Below are 25316 nucleotides of genomic sequence, written 5' to 3' on the forward strand. Positions count from 1 at the left end.
AGTAATTTGTAATAAAGACATAAGAAATAGGAGCAGGAGTAGGCCATATGGCCTTTCGAGCCTGCTCCGCCATTCAATAAGATCATGGCTGATCTTCTACCTCAAGTCCATTTTCCCGCCCTATCTCCATATTCCTTGATTCCCTTAGTGTCCAAAATTCTATCGATCTCAGTCCTGAATATAATCACCCACTGAGCATCCACAGCCCTCTGGGATAGAGAATTCCAAAGATTCACAACCCTCTGTGTGAAAAATGTTTTCCTTATCTCGGTCCTAAATGGCCGACCCCTTATTTTGAGACTATGCCCCCTAGTTCTAGATTCTCCAGTCAGGGGAAACAATCTCTCAGCACCTATCCTATCAAGCCCTCTAAGAATTTTATATGTTTCAATGAGATCACCTCTCATTCATCTAAACTCCAGAGAGTATAGGCCCATTTTACTCAATCTCTCCTCATGGGACATCCCTCGCATCCCAGGAATTAATCTAGTGAACCTTTGTTGCACCGCCTCCAAGGCAAATATATCCTTCCTTGACCAAAAAAATGCGTCAAAAACTCGCCAACAGGAAGTCAAGTAGATGTCAAGTAGCACAGACAGGATGTTTGTGCAGAAGTAAGATTTTGAATGTATTAAAGGTAGATAGACGTTGCCATGGTGATTACTGCCTTCTCCCCCGACTCATTTGTATGTTTCACTTCCTCAGGTTTATCCCAATCTATAGAGGACCGAGCCACACTTACAAGGTGCAGAGACTGACGGAATCCACGTGTTACAGCTTCCGAATCCAAGCGGTCAGCGAGGCCGGAGAGGGGCATTTCTCAGAGGTCCACTCGTTCAACACAACCAAATCACTTCCTCCTCCTGTCAAAGGTCAGTCTGCACTGCAAAGGTTCTAACTATCAGGAAAAGGACTAAACAGGCTGGGGCTCTTTTCTCTAGAAAAGAGAAGACTGGGGGGTGACCTGATAGAGGTCTTTAAGATTATAAAATGGTTTGATAGTGTGGATGAAGAGAAGATGTTTCCACTTGCAGGGGAGACCAGAACTAGGGGCCATAAATATAAGACAGTCACTAATGAATCCAATAGGGAATTCAGGAGAAACTTCTTTACCCAGAGAGTGGTGAGAATGTGGAACTCGCTCCCACAAGGAGTAGTTGAGGTGAATAGCACAGATGCATTTAAGGGGAAGCTGGATAAATACATGAGGCAACAAGTATAACAGGATATGCTGATTGAGGTTAGATGAAAACAGGTGGAGAAGGCTCGTGTGGAACATAAACGCCGGCATCGACCAGAAGGAGGCAATTCGGCCCATCGTGCCTGTGCCGGCTCTTTGAAAGAGCTATCCAATTAGTCCCATAGTCCTGCAAATTTTTCTCCCTTCAAGTATTTATCCAATTCTCTTTTACAAGTTATTATAGAATCTGCTTCCACCGCCCTTTCAGGCAGCGCATTCCAGATCATAACAACTCGCTGTGTAAAAAAAATTGTCCTCATCTCCCCTCTTGTTTTTTGCCAGTTATCTTAAATCTGTGTCCTCTGGTTACCGACCCTGCTGCCACTGGAAACAGTTTCTCCTTATTTACTCTATCAAAACCCTTCATGATTTTGAACACCTCCATTAAATCTCCCCTTAGACCTTCTCTGCTCACGGCCCAACCCCCTGAAATTCCCAACTTGATGTGCTGGAGTTGGGAGTTCCTCGACCATATTCTGCACTGCGCTTCATCAGGTTTATTCATTGACTGAAATGATGACCAAAGTTCTTTACTATCCTTGAGATGGTGACTTGTGCTGCACCCAAATAGCAATTAGGAACATGGGAATCGCTAGACCAAAAGAGATCAAGGTCCATCTAGTTCGCCTTCCACCATCCTGGTCGCAGGATACAACGATAATGGAGTTGTTGACTAATCACAGCAATCAATCTCTATCAGTTAGCCTACAACACACCCAGACACAAGGCAAAGAGAACCTCCAGTGGTGAAGAGCTTTGGTTTCTTCATGTGAGACAATGAGTGTCAAGAAACTATTTGACCATTGGAGGACTTAATAGTCAAAGCTGCTCCTGTTCTCACCCAATTTCCACACAACTGGTGCTGCTGGTTAGCAATAAGAACAGGAGGAGGCCATTCAGCCCCTCGAGCCTGTTCCGCCATTCAATTATATCATGGCTGATTTGTATCTTAACTCCATCTACCCACCTTGGTCATGCAACCGTAGGAGCGAGAACCCCGGCTGATTGTTTTTTGTCGGGGATGTGGGTGTTGCTGGCCCATCCCTAGTTGCCCTGAGAAGGTGGTGGTGGGCCGCCTTCTTGAACCGGTGAAGGTGCTCCCACAGTGCTGTTAACGAGTCCTTGTTATTCTCTGTAGCGGTTTGATGCAACTGAATCTCCCAGCAGCTGGTTCGGAAATGGTGTAGGCCACGGCCTGAGAGAAGGCCTCACATCCCCACTCTCGGCCACTAACAATGCAGAGGCGGACAAGGCTAAGGGAAAGAAAAATACCTCACAAAAAGAGAGGGATTGCCAAGAAAAAGATATAGAGACTGGATCTGCACTGCACTTAGGGTTACCAACTCTTGTTGGACGTATTCCTGGAGGTATTATCACATGACCTCCCATCCCCTGCCCATACAGTCTTTTTCTCCCCCCATCACCAATATTATTATTCCAAATAAACGAAAGAGTGCAAAGAACATGAAACAAACACACAATTGTGAGATAATTGGCTGATACTCAAATTGGCAGGATGTGATTTGTGGTGTTTCATGGGGATCTGTATTGAGGCCTCAACTATTCACTGTATTTATTAATTATTTAGATGATGGGATAGAGAGCCACATATCCAAGTTTGCCGATGACACAAAGATAGGCATCATTGTAAGCAGTGTAGATGGAAGCATAAAATTACAAAGAGATATTAATAGATTAAGTGAATGGGCAAAACTGTGGCAAATGGATTTCAATGTAGGCAAGTGTGAGGTCATCCACTTTCGACCTAAAAAGGATAAATCAGAGAACTTTCTAAATGGTGAAAAGATTGAAACAGTGGAGGTTCAAAGAGACTTAGGGGTCCATGTACATAGATCATTAAAATGTGATGGACAGGTACAGAAAATAATCAAAAAGGGTAATGGAAAGCTGTCCTTTATATCTAGAGGACTAGAATACAAGGGGGTAAAAGTTATGCTACAGCTATACAAAGCCCTGGTTAGATCACACCTGGAGTACTGTGTTCAGTTCTGGGCACCGCACCTTAGGAAGGATATATTGGCCTTGGAGGGAGTGCAGCGTTGATTTACTAGAATGATACCTGGACTCCAAGGGTTAAATTTTGAGGCGAGATTACACAAACTAGGGTTATATTCCGTGGAATTTAGAAGATTAAGGGGTGATTTGATCGAAGTTTTCAAGATATTAAGGGGAACAGATAGGGTAGATAGAAATAATCTATTTCCACTGGTTGGGGAGTCTAGGGCTAGGGGTCGTAGCCTAAAAATTGGAGCCAGGACTTTCAGGAGTGAAATTAGGGAACACTTCTACACACAAAGGGTGGTGGAAGTTTGGAACTCTCTTCCGCAAATGGCAGTTGATGCTAGCTCAATTGTTAATTTTAAATCTGAGATTGATAGATTTTTGTTATCCAAAGGCATTGAGGGGTATGGGGCTAAGGCCGGTATGTGGAGTTAGATCACAGATCAGCCATGATCTCAGTGAATGGCGGAACAGGCTCGAGGGGCTAAATGGCCTACTCCTCTTCCTATGTTACTATTTTTTAATGCCCCTGTATCCTTTTCTCTCCCTGGGTTGTTTGCAACAGTGTCCAGGAGATTAATCTTTAATTCCTGGAGACCCCGGGACAATCCTGGACAGTCGGCGACCCCTAACTGCACGTCTGTCCTGGTCGTGGATGGCATTTGGTGACCTTTGAACCGTCGGTGCGCCCTGTGATCGTAGAAATCGCTAGACGAAGAAAGACTAAGGTCCATCTAGTTTGCCTCCTACCATCCTGGTCGTCGCACGAGACAATCACTTGCTTCTCGACGCACCTCGAGTGACTCACAATAAGCTCGAGAGGTCCTTTGTTGATGTAAATTTGAAGTTTTAATTAATCACGCATTATCTAAAATTAGGCAATTAAAATTTAATTAGCATGTAAATTTATAAAAGATAATCACCAACAACAAATCTACTCAGAAGGTCTTGTTGCCATGGGAGAATTCTCCAATGGGAAGGCACTGAGAGGAGGAGAATTGTAATTAAGTATTGATAAAGAGTCTTTAGCAGCAGATAGCACATCGTAAATTTGTCTTTTGAGTGAGGTTAATCCAGGCTGCTTGTTGTTATCTCTTTCCTGGTTAGCGAATGGTGCAGTCCATTAGCCACTGGCAGTCCATCCCTAGTATGTGAGTTCAAGTCTCAGGCCAAAAGGACTCAATTACGAGGACAGCTTTTATAGACTAGGTTTGTATTCCCTCGAGTATCGAAGGTTAAGGGGTGATCTAATTTGATAGGGTCGATAGAGAGAAACTATTTCCTCTGGTGGGGGGAGTCCAGAACAAGGGGGCATAACCTTAAAATTAGAGCCGGGCCGTTCAGGGGTGATGTCAGGAAGCACTTCTTCACACAAAGGGGAGTGGGAATCTGGAACTCTCTCTCCCCCAAAAAGCTTTTGAGGCTGGGGGTCAATTGAAAATTTCAAAACTGAGATAGATTTTTTTGTTGGGTGAGGGTATTAAGGGTTACGGAACCAAGGTGGGTAGATGGAATTACAGTACACATCAGCCATGAGCTAATTGAATGGCAGAACAGGCTCGAAGGGCTGAATGGCCTCCTCCTGTTCCTATGTATGTCCAGCCTAGACCGAGAGGGATGGAGGTCTCCCCGTCTTAGTTCTATGGATCCCATGTGAAGGGAGATTGGAGCAGTCATCCTCCCCCTCCACATGGAACGAGGGCGTGGAAGTTAAGTATTTAAAGGACTGTAGTGATCTCAGCGCTGGAGTCGACAACCTTCATCCAGTTCCTCCTCCGCAGTGGGTACACAGTACAACGTGACCCCCAACTCAGCACTAAGGCCACTGAGACACACCAGCAGTTGACGAGTGTGGGAGACGGGCTGGGCTAACACTGGCTGCCTGAAATGGAAAGTGTTCCATTCCTGGCATTAACATCTCTCTCCTTGATGAGCCAGGAGGCAAAAAAGCATCGAGCTGTGCGCCTGTACCTGTGCTGACTAGGGCCGTGTGCCTGTACGTGCCGCGACTCGGGCCGTGTGCCTGTACGTGCCGTGACTCGGGCCGTGTGCCTGTACGTGCCGTGACTCGGGCCGTGTGCCTGTACGTGCCGTGACTCGGGCCGTGTGCCTGTACGTGCCGTGACTCGGGCCGTGTGCCTGTACGTGCCGTGACTCGGGCCGTGTGCCTGTACGTGCCGTGACTTGGGTCGTGCGCCTGTACCTGCGCTGACTCGGGCCGTGTGCCTGTAGCTGCGCTGACTCGGGCCGTGTGCCTGTAGCTGCGCTGACTCGGGCCGTGTGCCTGTAGCTGCGCTGACTCGGGCTGTGTGCCTGTACGTGCCATGACTCGGGCTGTGTGCCTGTAGCTGCGCTGACTAGGGCTGTGTGCCTGTACGTGCCGTGACTCGGGCTGTGTGCCTGTAGCTGCGCTGACTAGGGCTGTGTGCCTGTACGTGCCGTGACTCGGGCCGTGTGCCTGTACCTGCGCTGACTCGGGCCGTGTGCCTGTACGTGCCGTGACTCGGGCCGTGCGCCTGTACGTGCCGTGACTCGGGCCGTGCGCCTGTACCTGCGCTGACTCAGGCCGTGTGCCTGTAGCTGCGCTGACTCGGGCCGTGTGCCTGTAGCTGCGCTGACTCGGGCCGTGTGCCTGTAGCTGCGCTGACTCGGGCCGTGTGCCTGTAGCTGCGCTGACTCGGGCCGTGTGCCTGTACCTGCTGTGACTCGGGCCGTGTGCCTGTACCTGCGCTGACTCGGGCCGTGCGCCTGTACCTGCGCTGACTCGGGCCGTGCGCCTGTAGCTGCGCTGACTCGGGCTGTGTGCCTGTATGTGCTGTGACTCGGGCCGTGTGCCTGTAGCTGCGCTGACTCGGGCCGTGTGCCTGTAGCTGCGCTGACTCGGGCCGTGTGCCTGTAGCTGCGCTGACTCGGGCCGTGTGCCTGTAGCTGCGCTGACTCGGGCCGTGTGCCTGTACCTGCTGTGACTCGGGCCGTGTGCCTGTACCTGCGCTGACTCGGGCCGTGCGCCTGTACCTGCGCTGACTCGGGCCGTGCGCCTGTAGCTGCGCTGACTCGGGCTGTGTGCCTGTATGTGCTGTGACTCGGGCCGTGTGCCTGTAGCTGCGCTGACTCGGGCCGTGTGCCTGTAGCTGCGCTGACTCGGGCCGTGTGCCTGTAGCTGCACTGACTCGGGCCGTGCGCCTGTACGTGCTGTGACTCGGGCCGTGCGCCTGTACCTGCGCTGACTCGGGCCGTGCGCCTGTACCTGCGCGGACTCGGGCCGTGCGCCTGTACCTGCTGTGACTCGGGCCGTGCGCCTGTACCTGCGCTGACTCGGGCTGTGTGCCTGTACCTTTCCAAGCGCTTCGATTTAACGGTAATCTGTGCCAGATTGCAGCCAGTGCTGCGTTACGGGCTTTTACTGACTAGGCACAGTGCGTGCCCGAGACTGACCCACACTTGTATCGTACGCGACCCTTTTACAGGCGAAGGAGAGGAGACTTTCACTCTGTCAGCCTGGGCTGGATCTGTACTCAGGTTCTAGAAGTGAAAGGCCAATATTTGAACAGACTGTACACTCCTGACACCCGATACCTGGCACAGGCACAGGGTGCAGAGAGCGTTCAGTGTCTCATTATCTGGGTGATTGAATTGTCCCAATGGAGATTGCGGCTAATCATTACTGTAATCACTCACCTACAACCAGATTTATGCTGCTTTGCAAATCTGCTCAATCACTTACTGTTACAATAGCCTCCTAATCTTACCATCCGTCCTTCAGCCCACAACAAAGTGAACCAAGCTAGTTCCTGAAGAGATTTTGTCAGCAAAAACTGTCAGTTGTTGCTCAGTGAGTCGCACTCTCACCTCTGAGTCAGAAGGTCATGAGTTCATCCCCGCCCCAGAGACTTGAGCGCAAAATCCAGGCCGACACTCCCAGTGCAGTACTGAGGGAGGGCTGCACTGTCGGAGGTGCCGTCTTTCGGATGAGATAGGAACATAGGAACAGGAGTAGGCCATTCAGCCCCTCATGCCTACTCCGCCATTTGATAAGATCATGGCTGATCTGTGATCTAACTCCATATACCTGCCTTTGGCTCATATCCCTTAATACCTTTGGTTGCCAAAAAGCTATCTATCTCACATTTAAATTTAGCAATTGAGCTAGTATCAATTGCCGTTTGCGGAAGAGAGTTCCAAACTTCTACCACCCTTTGTGTGTAGATGTTAAACCAAGGCCCCGTCTGCCCTCTCAAGTGGACTTAAAAGATCCCACGGCCACTATTTCGAAGTAGAGCAGGGGAGTTCTCCCTGGTGTCCTGGGCCAATATTAATCCCCCAACCAACATCACTAAAAAAAAAACAGATGATCTTGTCATTATCACGTTTCTGTTTGTGGGATCTTGCTGTGCGCAAAATGACTGCTGCATTTCCTACTTTACAACAGTGACTTCATTTCACAAAGTACTTCATTGGCTGTAAAGCACGTTGGGACGGTCCTGAGGTTGTGAAAGGCGCTATGTAAATGCAAGTCCCTTTCTTTCTTTACAGAAACTGATTGTCTTTTATTGGTTCACAATCAGAACTCAGAAACAACTGTCATTCATTACAAAAAAAAAACGCCAAGTCGCGAGGACTGCACCATAATGCGAGTTTGGCGGGAGGTTCTGAGTAAAATTACTTTGTGTGTGTTTTTTTTTCACGCTTTGTCTCTTTCAGCTCCACGGGTCACTCAGCTGGATGGAAGCGCGTGCGAGGTCACGTGGGAAGGACTCCAGCCAATGAGGGGCGACCCAATCGGTTACGTTCTCCAGGTCACGGTGGGCAGGGAGTTGGAGTATAAACAGGTAGGATGGCGAGGGGGGGCGAGGGGGGGTGGGGGAACGGGGGATGGACGGTTATCTGCATCATCTGCTGGCGCTGGGGGTAACCGTCCGGGTGAAAGAGGTACATCTGTCCTCTGTCGACGGAAACACTCCTGACTGCCCTTCAGGTTTGGGAGGGATGCCCCTCTCACGGATACCTCCCAAACCCGATCGGAGCTCGAGGGGGGTTATTCCTTTGGTGGTGACGCAGTAACATCACAACACCTGCAATCGGCAAACAAAGTTGGGCCAATTTTGGAGGCAATTAAAATTATTCTTAACTTCATCCCAGTTGGGATAACCAACAGAACAATTTTAAGAATTAGTTAAAAATATATATATATTCTGCCCATACCCTGCTGAGCATTGCCCTTAAGAACATCGGAACAAGAGGAGGCCATTCAGCCCCTCGAGCCTGCTCTGCCATTCAATCAGATCATGGCCGATCTGTACCTCAACTCCATTTCCCCGCCTTTGCTCCATAGCCCTTCATACCCTAACCCAACAAAAGATCTATCGATCTCAGTCTTGAAAGCTTCAATTGATCCCCAGCATCTGGAATTCTCTCCCACAAAAGGCTGTGGATGCTGGGGGACAATTGATATTTTCGAGACTGAGATCGATAGATCTTTTGTTGGGTGACGGTATCGAGGGATATGGAGCAAAGGCGGGAAAATGGGGTTGAGGTACAGATGGGTCATGATCTAATCGAATGGCGGAACAGGCTCGAGGGGCTGAATGGCCTCCCCCTGTTCTTAATGCTCCTAGACTGGCGGGAGGCCCAGGGAAACGGCTGAAAATGGCCCATGCGCCATTTCTCTGAGGAGGGGGATTGGAGGTCAGGCGGGGAGGGGGAGGGGGAGAAGCGGGGAGGGGGAGGGGGAGAAGGGGGAGGGGGAGAGGGAGAAGCGGGGAGGGGGAGAAGCGGGGAGAGCGTCTGCCCAACTTCAGGGCCTTAATCTTTTTTTTTCCCAAACTGATTTATTAACATGTCAAAATGTTGGGCAGGATCGGAGCAGGCATCCCACAGACACTGAGTCACAGCAGCCCAGGTTATTTATGGCGCTGCTAATCTGAAGCAGGGTTCGGGCTGTGGCAGGTTTTAGAGTATTGCTGTGATGGGATGCAGGCTGGCCGTCTCTCCGATGCCTGGATCAGGGAGGGGGTTGGAGGGGAGGGAGAGCGGGGGTTGGGCGGAGGGATGAGGGAGGGGAGTGGGTGGGTGGGAGGTGGAGGGAGTGGTGGGGAGGGGGAGGGGGTGGTGCAGAGGAGGGGGTGGTGCGGAGGGGGGGGGGGGTTGGGTGGAGGGGGAGGGGGTGAGGGAGGGGATGGGGTGGGTGGGAGGTGGAGGGAGTGGTGGGGAGGGGGAGGGGGTGGTGCGGAGGGGGGGGGGGTTGGGCGGAGGGGGAGGGGGTGAGGGAGGGGATGGGGTGGGTGGGAGGTGGAGGGAGTGGTGGGGAGGGGGAGGGGGTGGTGCGGAGGTGGGGGGTTGGGCGGAGGGGGAGGGGGTGAGGGAGGGGATGGGGTGGGTGGGAGGTGGAGGGAGTGGTGGGGAGGGGGTGGTGCAGAGGAGGGGGTGGTGCGGAGGGGGGGGTTGGGCGGAGGGGGAAGGGATGAGGGGGGGATGGGGTGGGTGGGAGGTGGAGGGAGTGGTGGGGAGGGGGAGGGGGGGATGGGGAGGGGGAGGGGGTGGTGCGGAGGGGGGGGTGAGGGATTAACCCATGATTCAGTGCTGTGTGCTTTGCTTTCCACTGCTCTTTTTCTCAGATCAGTCCCCCCCTCCTACAGAAACTGGAATCACATGGAATTTACATCACAGAAACAGGCCATTCGGCCCAACTGGTCCATGCTGGTGTTTATGCTCCACAGGAGCCTCCTCCCTCCCCTCTTCATCTCACCCTATCAGCATATCCTTCTATTCCTCTCTCCCTCATGTGTTTATCCAGCTTCCCCTTAAATGCGTCTATGAATTCACCTCAACTACTCCTTCTGGTAGCGAATTCCACATGTTATAAATTGGATAGCCCGGTTGTGAAGGATAGAGCCTGGTCTTCAGTTGTTTCCAAGCCTTTATTCACAGAGATTGCCCCTGACACACACACCACACCCTGGATAAGCTCTCGTATAAAAAAGATACAAGAGTCCCCAATTGACACACACCACCTGAATATAATTAACACTCATTGATATAAATCACATGATATAATTAACACCACTCTCTGGGTAAAGAAGTTTCTCCTGAATTCCCTACTGGATTTATTGGTGACTATCTTATATTTACGACCCCGAGTTCTGGTCTCGCCCACGAGTGGAAACATCTTCTTTGCATCCACCCCATCAAACCACTTCATAATTTTAAAGACCTCTGTCAGGTCACTCCTCTGTTTACGTCTGAGAGTAATTAATTCTCTGACCACAATGTAGAGAGGAATATTGGGCCTCCCATCCTTGCCCACCTGATTTCCCTCAATCTGTTGTGCCAAGGCATTCCTTTACCCCCAAGCCCCGCAGGTGAAAATTTGCCCCAATACTTTAACCAAACTCAATCGCTTAATTGTGGTACTGAGGCTTCGGACCAGGACGATCCCAGGCTCGATTCGGTGATGGGGTGGTCAGGCCAGCAGTGCGATGGCAACACAGTGGGCTTCCGTGCGCCTGAGTGAGGGAGGAATGGATACAGGATTATGATGCCTTCAGTTGGCGAATAGCTGCTAACACTCACCGTTTAGGCTTTCATATGACGAATGGGAGAGGCACTTGAGGTGGCCAGCACTCTTGAGTATAGACGGTTGAGGGCTGTTCAGATCGAGGTGTTTAAAATGTTAAAAGGATTCGATGGGGTAGCTAGAGAGAAACTATCTCCTCTGGTGGGGGGAGTCCAGAACAAGGGGGCATAACCCTAAAATTAGAGCTGGACCGTTCAGGGTAGTGGAAATCTGGAACTCACTCCCCCCAAAAGGCTGTGGGCGCTGGAGGTCAATTGGAGCTTTCAAGGCTGAGATCGATAGATATTTGTTGGGTAAGGGTATCAAGGGATATGGAGCGAAGGAGGGAAAATGGATTTGAGGTGCAGATCAGCCATGATCCAATTGAATGGCGGAACAGGCTTGAGGGGCTGAATGGCCTCCATTTGGGAGAGGAGAAAAAGTGTTAAATCCGAAGATGCTGGAGCAGCTCAGCAGGTCAGGCAGCGTCTGTGGGGAAAGAAACGGAGTTAACGTTTCAGGTCGAGGACAGATGCTCCACATATGCTGCCCGACTTGCTGAGCTGCTCCAGCATTTTCTGTTTTTTTATTTCAGACTTCCAGCATCCGCAGTATTTTGCTTTTGAAAGTGTTAAATCTGTTCCTTTCACACAGGCTCCAGGCACAATAAATCAAAGTCAGAAAACCAAAGAACGGTTGGCAGGGTGTCTTTAAATTCCCTGATGCACGCAGTGCTGGGGACTGAACGGTGTGCATCAGCCTGCTAGTGGCCCAGGGAAAGGGGACTGTAATTAAGGTGGCCCTTGAGTGCATGCTGAGCCGTTGCTATGATGATAGCATCCACTCGAGGCCCACACCAGCGTCAGAGCCTCACCGGTAGTAAACAACGATTAGGAAATAGGAAGCTGCTCAAGGTTGTTGACAAGTGTTTTCTAGAACTCGTGTTTGTGTGTTCTTGGTTGTGGGGGGCGGGGGTGGAAAAATGTCTGCTTGGGTGGGATAGTGTGAGGGAGGGTTAGATCCTTGACTGCAGGGGAAGGGGGATGGGGAATTAGCACAGGCCTGACCAACATTCTGAACGGGTGGCTCAGGAAAACCAAGAAAAGAATCACAGGCAAATATACTGGCTGATAATAAAAGTTAAGGAAGTCTTACCTTTAATGAACAAAAGAAAAGTTGTTTTTTATCCAGTTGTTCTTACTTCTGTCTTGCCTCAGCCCCCCTACCCCACACCCCCCCCTCGGCTGACCTCCCCCCAACCTCCCCTCACGCCCCTCCCCCCGGACAGCACTGACTCTGGTTGGTGTACAATTCCCTGGCACCAACCCCCCTCAACCTAGGGGTTGCCAACTCCGGCTGGACGTATTCCTGGAGGTTTCATCACATGACCTCCCGCCCCCACCCTCTCGCCATTGGTCGCCCGACACGTCAATCCTCATGACGCCCCGCCTTCCCACGCCAGGAAAGCGAGCGGACTCTTCTACCTGTTTGGTTCATTCTTGACTGTCAGTCAAACAGCCTTTATTCCCCATCTCCAATATTTTTATAATTAATGAACAAAAGTATTCAAAAGAAATTGGGAAAAAAAAACACACAATTTTTTTTCCCCCCCCCCTATGATTTTTCTCCCTGGGTTTTTGCCACCCAGCGATTAGTCCTAGAGATTAGTCTTTAATTCGTGGAGACTCCAGGGCAATCCTGGAGGATTGGCAAGACATTCCTCAACCAACTAGCCGGCTTAGGGACAATTTTACCAGCAAAGGAACCTGAATGGGCGGCACACGGTGAGCAGAGGCGAGCTCCCCGTTGGGAGGGCGCATTACGGTAATCAGCTCCCATGTGTGAACCTCGGCAATGAGCGTTTGGAATTCTCATCCTTGTGTTCAAATCCCTCCATGGCCCTCGCCCCCCTCCCTATCTCTGTCACCTCCTCCAGCCCTACAACCCTCCGAGATCTCTTCGCTCCTCCGATTCTGGCCTCTTGCGTGACCTCGATTTTCGTCGCTCCACCGCTGGCGGCCGTGCCTTCAGCTGCCTGGGCCCTAAGCTCTGGAATTCCCACTCTAACCCTCTCCCCCTCTCGACCCCTCCCTCTCTTCCTCTAAGACGCTCCTTAAAACCTACCTCTCTGACTAAGCTTTTGGTCTCCTGTCCTAATATCTCCTTATGTGGCTCGGTGTCAAATATTGTTTGATTACTCTCCTCTGAAGCACGTTTTACTACTTTAAAGGCGCTAAATAAATGCAATTTGTTGCTGTTTTCCTCGCCTGACACCAAATTTCCAGCAGGAGTCACTGGATGGCGATCGGGGGCAAGAATCCTGGCTCTTTATTGCCTCCCCTACCTTAAAAAAGAAAAACCTTGCATTTATATAGTGCCTTTCACAACACTGGGGAGAATTGCCCTGCTCTTCTTTGAATAGTGCCATGGGATCTTGAGCGGGCTGGCCCAGTGTGACCCGTGGCTCTGTGGTAGCACTCTCTCGCCTCTGAGCTGGAAGGTCGTGGGTTCAAGACCCACTCCAGAGACTTGAGCGCATAATCTAAGCTGACACTCCCTGGGGAGTGCTGCATTGCCAGCGGTGCCGTCTTTTGGATGAGATGTTAAACCGAGGCCCCGTCTGCACTATCAGGTGGGTGTAAGAGATCCAATAGATTGCACTATTTAGAAGGAGAGCAGGGGAGTTCTCCCCGGTGTCCTGGGCCAATATTTATCCCTCAACCAACATCACTAAAAAGCAGATTATCTGGTCATTTATCTCATTGCTGTTTGTGGGATCTTGCTGTGCGCAAATTGGCTGCCGCGTTCCCTACATTACAACAGTGACTACACTTCGCAAGTACTCTATTGGCTGTAAAGTGTTTTGAGACATCCTGCGGCCGTGAGAGGCAATATATAAATGCAAGTTCTTTCCACTTTCTTCTGGCTCAGTACCGTACCGGATAGTGCGTCCTCACACTGAGCCGTCAAGATGAGTTTAGGGATGGCATGAGGGGAGATGGGGGAGAGACTGGAGATGGGGGGGGTTCAAGGCTAGGACAAACGAAGCTGGATGTATGGTCTCAATCTTAGTGCCAAAGAAGTCCGTGAGCTTCTTGCCGGAGGTGAGGGTGGAATGGGCAGGGGGAGAGGGGTTTAAGGGGATGGGTGTCACCTCTGTGACGCATCTTGGGACATTTTTCTACGTTAAGGTGCTAAGTAATGCAAGTTGTTGCTTTGCAAGAGGGAGGGAGAATGTTAGAGGTGGGGGGAGGTGTAAGGAGTTACGAAGCTCTGCGAAAGAATGAGTAAGAGTCAGAGCAACAAACAAGAAAATTCCAGGGTCAAGAATTAAGCTGTAGTTGCTTTGCTTTTGTCTCCTCTTCAATACTAAGGAGGGAGGGGGCCTGAAACATGACCAGATGTGGGTAGGAATTGATCAGAGTATCTGCGGTTGAAAATAAGCTGCTTTAACCTGATTATGGAAGTGTGAGGACAGTTCTGGCCTTATGTTTGAACTCTGACAGTAGTCCACTGTCCCCCACTCTTAGATCAAATTGACTTAACTTAAATTTCAAGGTGGTAATTTAATAATCGAGATCCTTGTCCCAAGCTGAGGGAGACGGACGTTTGTGTATTATTTTTTGAGCTGATGGCTATGATTTAGAACTCTCATTCCATCAAAATAATGGGTTTAACTATGGCGTACGTAGTTCATTTGTGCTGTTGATGCATTGCAAGGTGTCATCAGCCCACTGCAATGATCTCTGAACGGTATTAACTCTGTACCGCACCTGATAGAGATCTTTAAAATAATGTGGGGGAGTCCAAAACTAGAGGTCATAAATATTGGATATAAATCCAATAGGGGATTCAGGAGAAACTTCTTTACCCAGAGAGTGGTGAGAATGCGGAACTCGCTACCACAAGGAGTGGTTGAGGCGAATAACAGAGATACATTTAAGGGGAAGCTCGATAAACACATGAGGGAGAAAGGAATAGAAGGAGATGCTGATAGGGTGAGATGAAGTAGGGAGGGAGGAGGCTCATGTGGAGCGTAAACACCGGCACGGACCAGTTGGGCCGAATGGCCTGTTTCTGTGCCGCAGTTTTGATGTAACTCGATGTAACCCAGGGGTCAGAGCTGGGTCCACTTTTAGTTTCAATCTATTTAGATCATTTAGACATGGGCCCAGGGGACTGACAGCACTAAAGTAGGAAGCTTGGCAAGAAGCCAGGAGGACTGTGAAAGACCTCGGGAGGACCAAGAAGGGTCAGTGGAATTGGCAGACAGGTGGCAGATGCAGTTTAATGCAGAGGTGGGTGAGGTAATGCATTTTGTAAAAAAAAACAAGTGATGGGAGCATAAACTCAAGGGAAAGATGCTAAAGGGTTTGGAGGAGCAGAGTGACCAAGGGTAACAAATAAATAATATCATAAAAATGGGACTATTTCTCCTCCATCTCCTGTGCTGTTTCATTTTTCCCTTTCATGTTGCCTCTCCTCCTTTTCTTGTGTTCTATCTTTTCTTCTTCACGCTCCTCCCTCTCGTGCTCTCTCTCTCATGCTGACTCTGTCTCCTCTCTCTCTCTTTCTCTCTCATGCCATCTCTCCAAACTCTCTTGTGCTGTCTCTGTCCCCTCCCCTCACTAATCCTGCCTCTCCTCCCTCTCTTGCTATCTTTCTCTTTTTTCACCCTCTTTCCTGCTGTCTGTTGCTCTCTCCCCCCTCTTATGCTGTGTCTTTCCTTCATCCCTCCCTTTCATGCTGTTTCTCTTTCCTCCTTCATGCTGTCTCTCTCCTATCTTTCTGTTTCCTCCCTCTCTCATTCTCTTTCTCTCTTTACTCTCTCTTGCTAACTCTCCTTCCTCTCTCATGCTGCTTTTCTCTCTCCTCCCTCTCTCATACTCTTTTTCTCTTACTAGCTCTCTCTTCTCCCTCTCATTCTGTTTCTCTTTCCTCTCTAGCTATATCTCTCTCTCCTCCCTCTCATTCTGTTTCTCTTTCCCCTCTTGCTATCTCTCTTTCTGCCTCCTCTCATGCTGCTTTTCTCACTCTCCTCTCTCTCATGCTCTCACTCTCTTTCCATCCCCTCTTGCTGTCTTTCTTACCTTCTGTTGCTCCCTCCATCATTTGTATTAAATGTCTGATGATAGCACATTTTAACTGGGGGTGACGCAATGGATGTACATAAGGTTTATCTTTGTCAATTATGTCCCCCCAGAGGCAAAAATAATTATCCATTACTTACTGTATATATTACTGATCTTCGAATGGATTGCTCTCGGGTGTCTGTCAGCTCCCTACTGCCGACTCTGCCTGCTTGTACAGTTGCACCGTTGGATAACTGTGCATTTGCAAGATTTGTAGATGCCTAGTTGCTGCAAGTCTCCGACACAACTTTAAAACAACTACACATCCATAGTGAGTGAGAAGTTGTCTTGATGAGCCGAGCCTCTGACCCCATATCATCCCTGTGACAAAGACCGCCTACTTCCACCTCTGTAACGTTGACCGTCTCCGCCCCTGCCTCAGCCCATCTGCTGCTGAAACCGTCATTCATGCTCTTGTTACCTCCAGACTCGACTGTTCCAATGCTCCCCTGGCCGGCCTCCCATCTTCCACCTTCCGTAAACATGTTGTACAAATGCTTAATAGTTCAAATCAAATTCCTCTCGGCTTAAAGTGGACGTGGTAATGACTAAATTAAAATAGCACAGACGGGAACTTGATACAACCTGGTTAAGCGTTAGAATCATAGAAAATTTACGGCACAGAAGGAGGCCATTCGGCCCATTGTGTCCGTGCCGGCCGAAAATGAGCCACCCAGCCTAATCCCACTTTCCAGCACTTGGTCCGTAGCCCAAGCATTTCAGGTGCACATCCAGGTACTTTTTAAATGGGTTGAGGGTTTCTGCCTCTCCCACCCTTTCAGGCAGTGAGTTCCAGACCCCCACCACCCTCTGGGTGAAAGAAATTTCCTCAGCTCCCCTCTAATCCTTCTACCAATTACTTTAAATCTATACCCCCTGGTCACTGACCCCTCTGCTAAGGGAAATAGGTCCCGTCATAATTGTTAACTCCTCAACTAAATCTCCCCTCAGCCTCCTTTGTTCCAAAGAGAACAACCCCAGCCTATCCAATCTTTTCTCATAGCTAAAATTCTCCAGTCCTGGCAACATCCTCGTAAATCTCCTCTGTACCCTCTCCAGTGCAATTACATCTTTCCTGTAATGTGGTGACCAGAACTGTACACAGTACACAAGCTGTGGCCTAACCAGTGTTTTATACAGTTCTAGCATAACCTCCCTGCTCTTATATTCTATGCCTCGGCCAGTAAAGGAAAGTATTCCATATGCCTTCTTAGCCATCTTATCTACCTGTCCTGCTACCTTCAGGAATCTGTGGATATGCACGCCAAGGTTCCTCATTTCTTCTACATCTTTCAGTATCCTCCCATTTATTGTGTATTCCCTTGCCTTGTTTGCCCTCCCCAAATGCGTTACCTCACACTCCTCCGGGTTGAATTCCATTTGCCACTTTTCTGCCCACCTGACCAGTCCATTGATATCTTCCTGCAGCCTACAGCTTTCCTCTTCACTATCAACCACACGGCCAATTTTTGTATCATCTGCAAACTTCCTAATCATGCCCCCTACATTTAAGTCCAAATCATTAATGTATATCACAAAAAGCAAGGGACCCAGTACTGAGCCCTGCGGAACCCCATTGGAAACAGCCTTCCAGTCACAAAAACACCCGTCAACCATTACCCTTTGCTTCCTGCCACTGAGCCAATTTTGGATCCAGCTTGCCATTTTCCCTTGGATCCCATGGGCTTTTAATTTTCTGACCAGTCTGCCATGTGGGACCTTGTTAAAAGCCTTGCAAAAATCCATGTAGACTACATCAAATGCGCTACCCTCATCGACCCTCCTTGTTACCTCCACAAAAAATTCAATCAAGTTAGTCAGACACGACCTTCCCTTAACAAATCCACGCTGACTGTCCTTGATTAACCCGTGCCTTTCTAAGTGACGGTCAGGCGTTACCATCCTTTCACCCAAAGTGGTTGACTCTTACTCTCCCCTCTGATGTGGCCCCTCAGTTGTATTAAACCCGCTACTAGCGGTTCAAGAAGGCGGCGGCCCACCACCACCTTCTCAAGGGGCAACTCGAGGATGGGCAATAAATGCCGGCCTTGCCAGCGACGCCCACATCCCCAGATGTCGAAAACTGTCAAAGAACTTGAGCTGGTTATTGGGCTAGACAGCCCTATAGGTTTTTTTTGTCCCTAAAATTCCTTCTGTTCAGTGTGAGTAAAGCAGGCTTTCCAACCTGAGAAACCCAGAGAGTTCCATAACAAGCCTCTACGACAGAAGTGATATCGAGATCCAGTTGAGTGTAGAGTGTTGATAAGTGATTTAAACCCCGATGACCTGTCATTTTATTCACAAAAGCCTAGAAAGAGATTCCAGTGTCACTGCAATTACTTTTATGTCCCTTTGCGTCATTGGCAAATTTCAGCTGGGGGGATTGAATTGAAAGGGAGCCTTAAAAGAAATAATGCGTGAGCATCCGATTGACCTGGTGAGTCAGCAGCTCGGTACATTGTATGCTCCGCACCCTCCTCGCATTGTCTCCGTGTGTGGGAGTGTTGTTCGACCAAACAAACACTTCAGATTCTGTACTCCAGATTAATTCTGTGCTGGCTTGTTAGTGACAAACCAGTAAATAATAGTGTAAAAAACATTGATATATACTCGCACTAACCAGTAAATATTAGTGTACTTAGTACTGCTGTATACCAGCACTAAGTGGTAAATAATAGTGTGAATAGTACATATATACCAGAGAGCGGAACAGTAGGATTAGTTTGGGATTGATACAGGACTATGGGGAGAGAGCGGGGCAGTGGGATTAGTTTGGGATTGATACAGGACTATGGGGAGAGAGCGGGGCAGTGGGATTAGTTTGGGATTGATACAGGACTATGGGGAGAGAGTGGGGCAGTGGGATTAGTTTGGGATTGATACAGGGCTATGGGGAGAGAGTGGGGCAGTGGGATTAGTTTGGGATTGATACAGGACGATGGGGAGAGAGTGGGGCAGTGGGATTAGTTTGGGGATTGATACAGAGCTATGGGGAGAGAGCGGAACAGTAGGATTAGTTTGGGATTGATACAGGACTATGGGGAGAGAGTGGGGCAGTGGGATTAGTTTGGGGATTGATACAGAGCTATGGGGAGAGAGCGGAACAGTAGGATTAGTTTGGGATTGATACAGGACTATGGGGAGAGAGTGGGGCAGTGGGATTAGTTTGGGATTGATACAGGGCTATGGGGAGAGAGTGGGGCAGTGGGATTAGTTTGGGATTGATACAGGACTATGGGGAGAGAGTGGGGCAGTGGGATTAGTTTGGGATTGATACAGGACTATGGGGAGAGAGCGGGGCAGTGGGATTAGTTTGGGATTGATACAGGGCAATGGGGAGAGAGCGGGGCAGTAGGATTAGTTTGGGATAGATACAGGGCTACGGGGAGAGAGCGGGGCAGTGCGATTAGTTTGGGATTGATGCAGGGCTATGGGAAGGGAGCGGGACAGTGGGATTAGTTTGGGATTGATACAGGGCTATGGGAGAGAGCGGGACAGTAGGATTAGTTCGGGATTGATACAGGCCTATGGGGAGAGAGCAGGGCAGTGGGATTAGTTTGGGATTGATACAGGGCTATAGGGAGAGAGTGGGGCAGTGGGATTAGTTTTGGATTGATACAGGGCTACAGGGAGAGAGTGGGGCAGTGGGATTAGTTTGGGATTGATACAGGGCTATGGGGAGAGTGGGGCAGTGGGATTAGTTTGGGATTGATACAGGGCAATGGGGAGAGAGTGGGGCAGTGGGATTAGTTTGGGATTGATACAGGGCAATGGGGAGAGAGCGGGGCAGTAGGATTAGTTTGGGATTGATACAGGGCTACGGGGAGAGAGCGGGGCAGTGGGATTAGTTTGGGATTGATACAGGGCTATGGGAGAGAGCGGGACAGTAGGATTAGTTCGGGATTGATACAGGCCTATGGGGAGAGAGCGGGGCAGTGGGATTAGTTTGGGATTGATACAGGACTGTGGGGAGAGAGTGGGGCAGTGGGATTAGTTTGGGATTGATACAGGACTGTGGGGAGAGAGTGGGGCAGTGGGATTAGTTTGGGATAGATACAGAGCTATGGGGAGAGAGCGGGACAGTGGGATTAGTTTGGGATTGATACAGAGCTATGGGGAGAGAGCGGGACAGTGGGATTAGTTTGGGATAGATACAGAGCTATGGGGAGAGAGCGGGACAGTGGGATTAGTTTGGGATTGATACAGGGCTTTGGGGAGAGAGCAGGACATTGGGATTAGTTTTGAATCACTCTAGTACAGACCACAGACACAATGGGCCGAACGGACTCCTTCTTTGCTCGTAAACGTCTGTGTGGTTCTCCGGTCCTTACGGGGTTTTTTTTTTTCTGCCCACCTCACAGGTGTACAAGGGGGAGGACACGGCATTCCAGATCTCAGGCCTTCAGACGAACACGGACTACCGCTTCCGTGTGTGCGCGTGCCGTCGCTGCCACGATATGGCGCAGGAACTGACTGGACCCTTTAGCCCTTCCGCCATCTTCACGCTGAGGAGGAAGGAGTCGCCGCCCGCTGGCGAATTGAGGACCGCAGAGGTGGCCAAAACGAGGAGCATGATGCCCAGTGACGAGCAGTTCGCGGCCCTCATCCTGGCGGGATTTGCCAGCTTATCCATTTTGATCGCCTTTGTTTTACAGTATTTCATCATGAAGTAACGGAGGGAGAAGAAAGCAAAAAAGTTACGCATATAATTCTTGAGGTATAAACTTAGCCACATACTAGTGCCAGCGAAATTCATTTAAATATTCCTTTGTTGAACTTCTATTAATCATCTTTTATTTTTAATTTCGTTATTAATTGTTTTTTTTTTCGTTTCCCCTTTTTTTTCCTTGTTCGGGCGCCAAAGTTTTTTTTTTTAAAAAAAAAAGGGGGGAAGCGAAAAGAAACCACACTGGCTTTTTCCTGCACCTTTGTTTTTTGGAAATTACTTTGACCCTTTCACTGCATGCCATCTGGGCATCACCTCTTCGACAAGCCAAGTGGGTGCTGCCCTCTCGAGAGTTGGGTTCTGGGCTGCGTGAGGTGGCGGTGAACGAGTTGATGTATTCTCCCACCTGACGGTTCACTGGGAGGTTTTAGCATTTTTTTATATATATATTTATATAAATATATATATTTTTTAAAAAAATATTTACGCTGGGAGACGGAGGGGGCGGGGGGGGGCAGAGAGAGACCAAGCTTCAGCTTGTTCGAAAGCATCGATCAACTAGAAGGCTGGAAGACGGGGGGGGGGGTTTTTATGTTCGGAAAACATACTTGCAGGAAATGCAGTGGGCGGCATATTTTATTTTAGTCGTAGGACGGGAGCGTTACCTCTGCTCAGCTCTGCTGCAGTTCCACCCCTCGGACTCGGGAATGTTGTTGGCAAGTCGTAATCTACCCGGTGATTACGGTGCCGAATTACGGTAATTGTGCCAAGGTGACTCCTCTGCCCAGTTTTCATTCACTGCCTTACGCGATAAGAGAGAGCTACGGCATCCTGCCACGGGTGTATTTGTAAGAGTGAAGGCACTTTTATATTCATGCTGGGATAGGGTAAAGGGGACGCGGCGTTGAACCAGAGGGCTGCGGCCTCTGATTGACATTCTGACCCTTTGTTTTTAACCATATCGGGTCTCTTTGGCCCCGGGTACCCCCTTACCCCCACCCTCCTTGTCCAGCGTCAGGGGGGGGGTAAGGGGGGTACCGTCACTATCGGCCGGACTGTCCATCGGTCGCCCGCGACGCCCTCCACTGTAGAAGTGCCTTATAGCAGTTGTCCTATCCGAGGTTTCTCTTAACACCACGCATTCCAAACACTCTACGCTCAAACCTTTGCTTCCTTTACGACATGTGCCTTTGCTATTCACAACGACGTCTCGGCTCGGAGACGCTACCGACAACACTGCCAGATTTGAACACTGCCATTAAATAGGGAGCGGGTGTATTTATTTCCCCCCGTTTATTCCCCCTCCCTTCCGTCCTTTTGGGTAACGGTTTTCTGACTTTAGAACTGCTGCGACGTCGATTTAAAGCTTCGTCTCTCCCTTTTCCCCCCTCCCCCCACTCCCCTCTCGTTGTAACGCTTAAGCGGTACGATCCGCACGCTCTCCGGTTCAGTCCCTGGTTGGCATTGGGTCAGCTGGGGAGGTCACAAGGGTGCTATAATTGGCCTCAGTGCCTCTGGGGTTTCGGGGGGGGGAGGGGAAAACCAGGCAAGGTGGGGCGGGGTCCCGCTTCTGATCGCAGGATTGCCTACGCCAATTTCAGGTGAGGGCGAAATGCGCCCTCCCCGTGATTCCCCACATGGTTGAACAGCCTGCTGACACTCAACTGTCTAGGCTTGCGCACAAAGAATTGCTGCTTGGGCAAAGTACCAGAGTGGGTTTCCATGGGTACTCCAACAAAGATCAGCACCTTCAGCGATGGGAGGGATGGGAGAGAAATACCTCAGTTCCCTCCGCAAATGTTAATGATCTCATGTGATTTAAAATCGTTATCAAAGTGGGCTTTGCACTGCAACTAAAATCTCCAGTCATGCGATATTTACACGCACCTAAACAATCTGAGTTTGGAAACAAAAATTGTCGCCCTTTGCTTGTAGTCTGTGAGAGCCGAGTCGATTACTCTCCAACAAAATGTACAAGGGCGGCCGTTTTTGGAATGAGCAATCCCATTTGGTACAGCACTAAAAAAAAACACAATTCCTGATTGGTGAAGCTACTGAAAACTAATCGTGTGGCTGGGAAGTAGCAGGATTGAGTATCCCCCGCCACGTGTTGGATTATTTCTGGCCCATTCTTTGTGGCGTCTTGCTGCTTCGAACGAAGATTATCGTCAACAAAAAAAAGCTGCTGCTCAAACAGTCCCGCGAGAGACCAAACCAAAAAGCTTTTGTTTTTTTTTTCTTTCTTTCTTTCTTCTACTTCTCCTTCACAAAATGATCATTTGCACTTTATCTCGTTCCCGCTCTCTCCGCTCCCAGTCCCGCCCAGGGAGACGGCACCAAATAGAGAAACTGGAAGGCGTGACAGGGAACGCTTCACTTCCAAAAACCAAGTCCCAACGGGCCCAACACGACGTCGCCATTGGCAACCAGCTGGACTGCCGGCAGAACAGGAGTAAAAATAATAATAATAATTCAACACAGTTCACTTTGATTCAAATCCCTCAGTTCCCCCCTCCCTTTCCCTCCCAACCACGGCTGCTGAATTTTACATAGAATTAAATTCAATTTTACGGGACAGAAACAGGCCATTCGGCCCCACTGGTCCATGCCGGCCTTAATGCTTCACACGAGCCTCCTCCCTCCCTACTTCATCCCATCCTATCAGCATATCCTGCTCTTCCTTTCTCCCTCGTGTAGGGAGGGAGGAGGCTCGTGTGGATCATAAATGCCGGCATGGATCTGTTGGGCCGAATGGCCTGTTTCTGTGCCGTATATTCTATCTCACCCTATCAACATATCCTATTCCTTTCTCCCTCATGTACCTATCTAGCTTCCCCTTAAATGCATCAATTTTGCCGACTATTTATCAAGACAGATAAATTCTGAGGGGAATGCTGCTTTCGGTACATTTTATAGTTTCGATCAGCGAGATCTGGATTGTATTGCCGTCGTGTTAATTGATGTTTTGGTACCAAATCCCAGGCCAGACCGAAGGGAAGTCTGGAGTCGGTCGTTAGCTGGTGGATTCTTCCAGTGCCCGTTATTGATCAGTGAGAGGCCAAAGCATTTTGTTCGCAGCAATGGAATGAGACCTGAAATCAAACAGAGAACGGTAACAGAGAGCATCCGAAAGGCACGACTTGCACCTCGCACGGGCTCGCGCCGTCCCAAAACGCTTCCCCAGCTGGTCGCTTATATTTCAAGCGCAGTCGCTGTTGTCCTGTGGGCAAACGTGCAGCCGATCCTGCGCACAGCAAGATCCCACGAATGGCAAACGAGGCAAACGACCGGTTAATGTGTTTTTTTGGGGGCATTGGATGAAAGAAAGGACTTGCATTTATATAGCACCTTTCACGTCCTCAGGACGTCCCAATGCGCTTTACAGCCAATGAAGTACTTGTTGTTGAAGTGCAGTCAGTTGTAGGGAAACGCGGCAACCAATTTGTGCACAGCAAGATCCCACAAACAGCAATGTGATAAATGACCAGATGATCTGTTTTTTCAGTGGTGCGGGTTGAGGCCGTTGCGTGAAGTAAGTTCAGGCCGGGGGGTTTTCCGACCATTGTTTTAAATGGTGGAGTTGATATCCTGTGAGGGACAGTCGGTCAGTGTGTTCCAGGAGTCTCCCCGGAACCTGATTCACTGCTCATGTGGTTCCATTCTCTCTTCCTTATCGCATGAACTGATGGATGGTCCGTCAGTTTGAACTGAGGAAGGGTCCATCAACCCAACCTCAAATGTCAATTGGTAATGGCCACCCCACAACCATGTCCTGGCAACCATGTCCTGGCAACCATGTCCTGGCAACCATATCCTGGCAACCATAGCCTGGCAACCATACCCTGGCAACGAGTCAATGCTTTCAAGGGGAGGAGGAAGGGGGGAGTTAGAGCACTAAGTTAGACGTTAACCCTTCACCTCTGAGACCTGGATTCGATCCGCCTTAGTCAAATGGGATGAAAATCTCCTCTTTTCACTGGTTGTACTACGTGAAATGAGTTTGGTGAGTCACAGCCTAACTTGACAGCTAATTATGCGTTTCACTCGAGAGGCCACAGAATGGTGTTCAAGAGGAGAATAGAAAAGGTCACACTTTTCAGAGGTTGGGGTAGGGTACGCATCCAGACAAACGGTGGGCATCCCATCACCCTTGAGTCTTGCAAAAGATGGAAAGGCTTTGAGGGGTCCGGAGATGAGTGACATATCTCGGCCTCTGTCCCGCTCCTGTAGCCACGCTGTTGACCTGGCTGGTCCAGTTAAGCCTCTGGCCAATGGTGACCCCCCTCTCCTCCCCAGGATGTTGATGACGGAGGACTCGGTGATGGGCCTCTCCAGTATTAACAATGTTCACTGCGATAAGAAGAACATGCGCAGAAAGGAAAAGTCATGTTAAATGTAAAGGTGAACAGGACATTGATTTGGAACATAGATGTCATTAGATAGGGACCTTGCTCCACTCAACCCTCAACTGTCAATCCCCAACGCACCCCCGCCCCCCCCGTCGCCCACAGCCCTAAATACCCGAGTATTAATCACCATCGGCGGCCGTGCCTTCAGCTGCCTAGTCCCTAAGCTCTGGAATTCCCTCTCTAAACCTCTCTACCTCTCTCTCCTCCTTTAAGTCGCTCCTTAAAACCTACCTCTTTGACCAAGCTTTTGGTCACCTGTCCTAATATCTCCTTATGTGGCTCGGTGTCAAATTTT

The 25316-nt window shown here is 49.6% G+C and overlaps 1 protein-coding gene across 1 annotated transcript in view; it reads left to right on the forward strand.

The window, feature by feature from the left end:
• Positions 1–21101, forward strand: part of LOC137331233 (fibronectin type III domain-containing protein 3B-like) — a 303695-nt gene extending 282594 nt beyond the window's left edge. Inside the window, 3 exon segments of the mRNA XM_067994877.1 lie at positions 706–872; positions 7964–8091; positions 20308–21101. Of these exon segments, the coding sequence (XP_067850978.1) occupies positions 706–872; positions 7964–8091; positions 20308–20619 (607 nt within the window). The 3' untranslated portion in view covers positions 20620–21101.
• The last annotated feature ends 4215 nt before the right edge of the window (positions 21102–25316 follow it).

This window comes from Heptranchias perlo, chromosome 13 (assembly GCF_035084215.1).
Source record: "Heptranchias perlo isolate sHepPer1 chromosome 13, sHepPer1.hap1, whole genome shotgun sequence".
NCBI lineage: Eukaryota > Metazoa > Chordata > Chondrichthyes > Hexanchiformes > Hexanchidae > Heptranchias > Heptranchias perlo.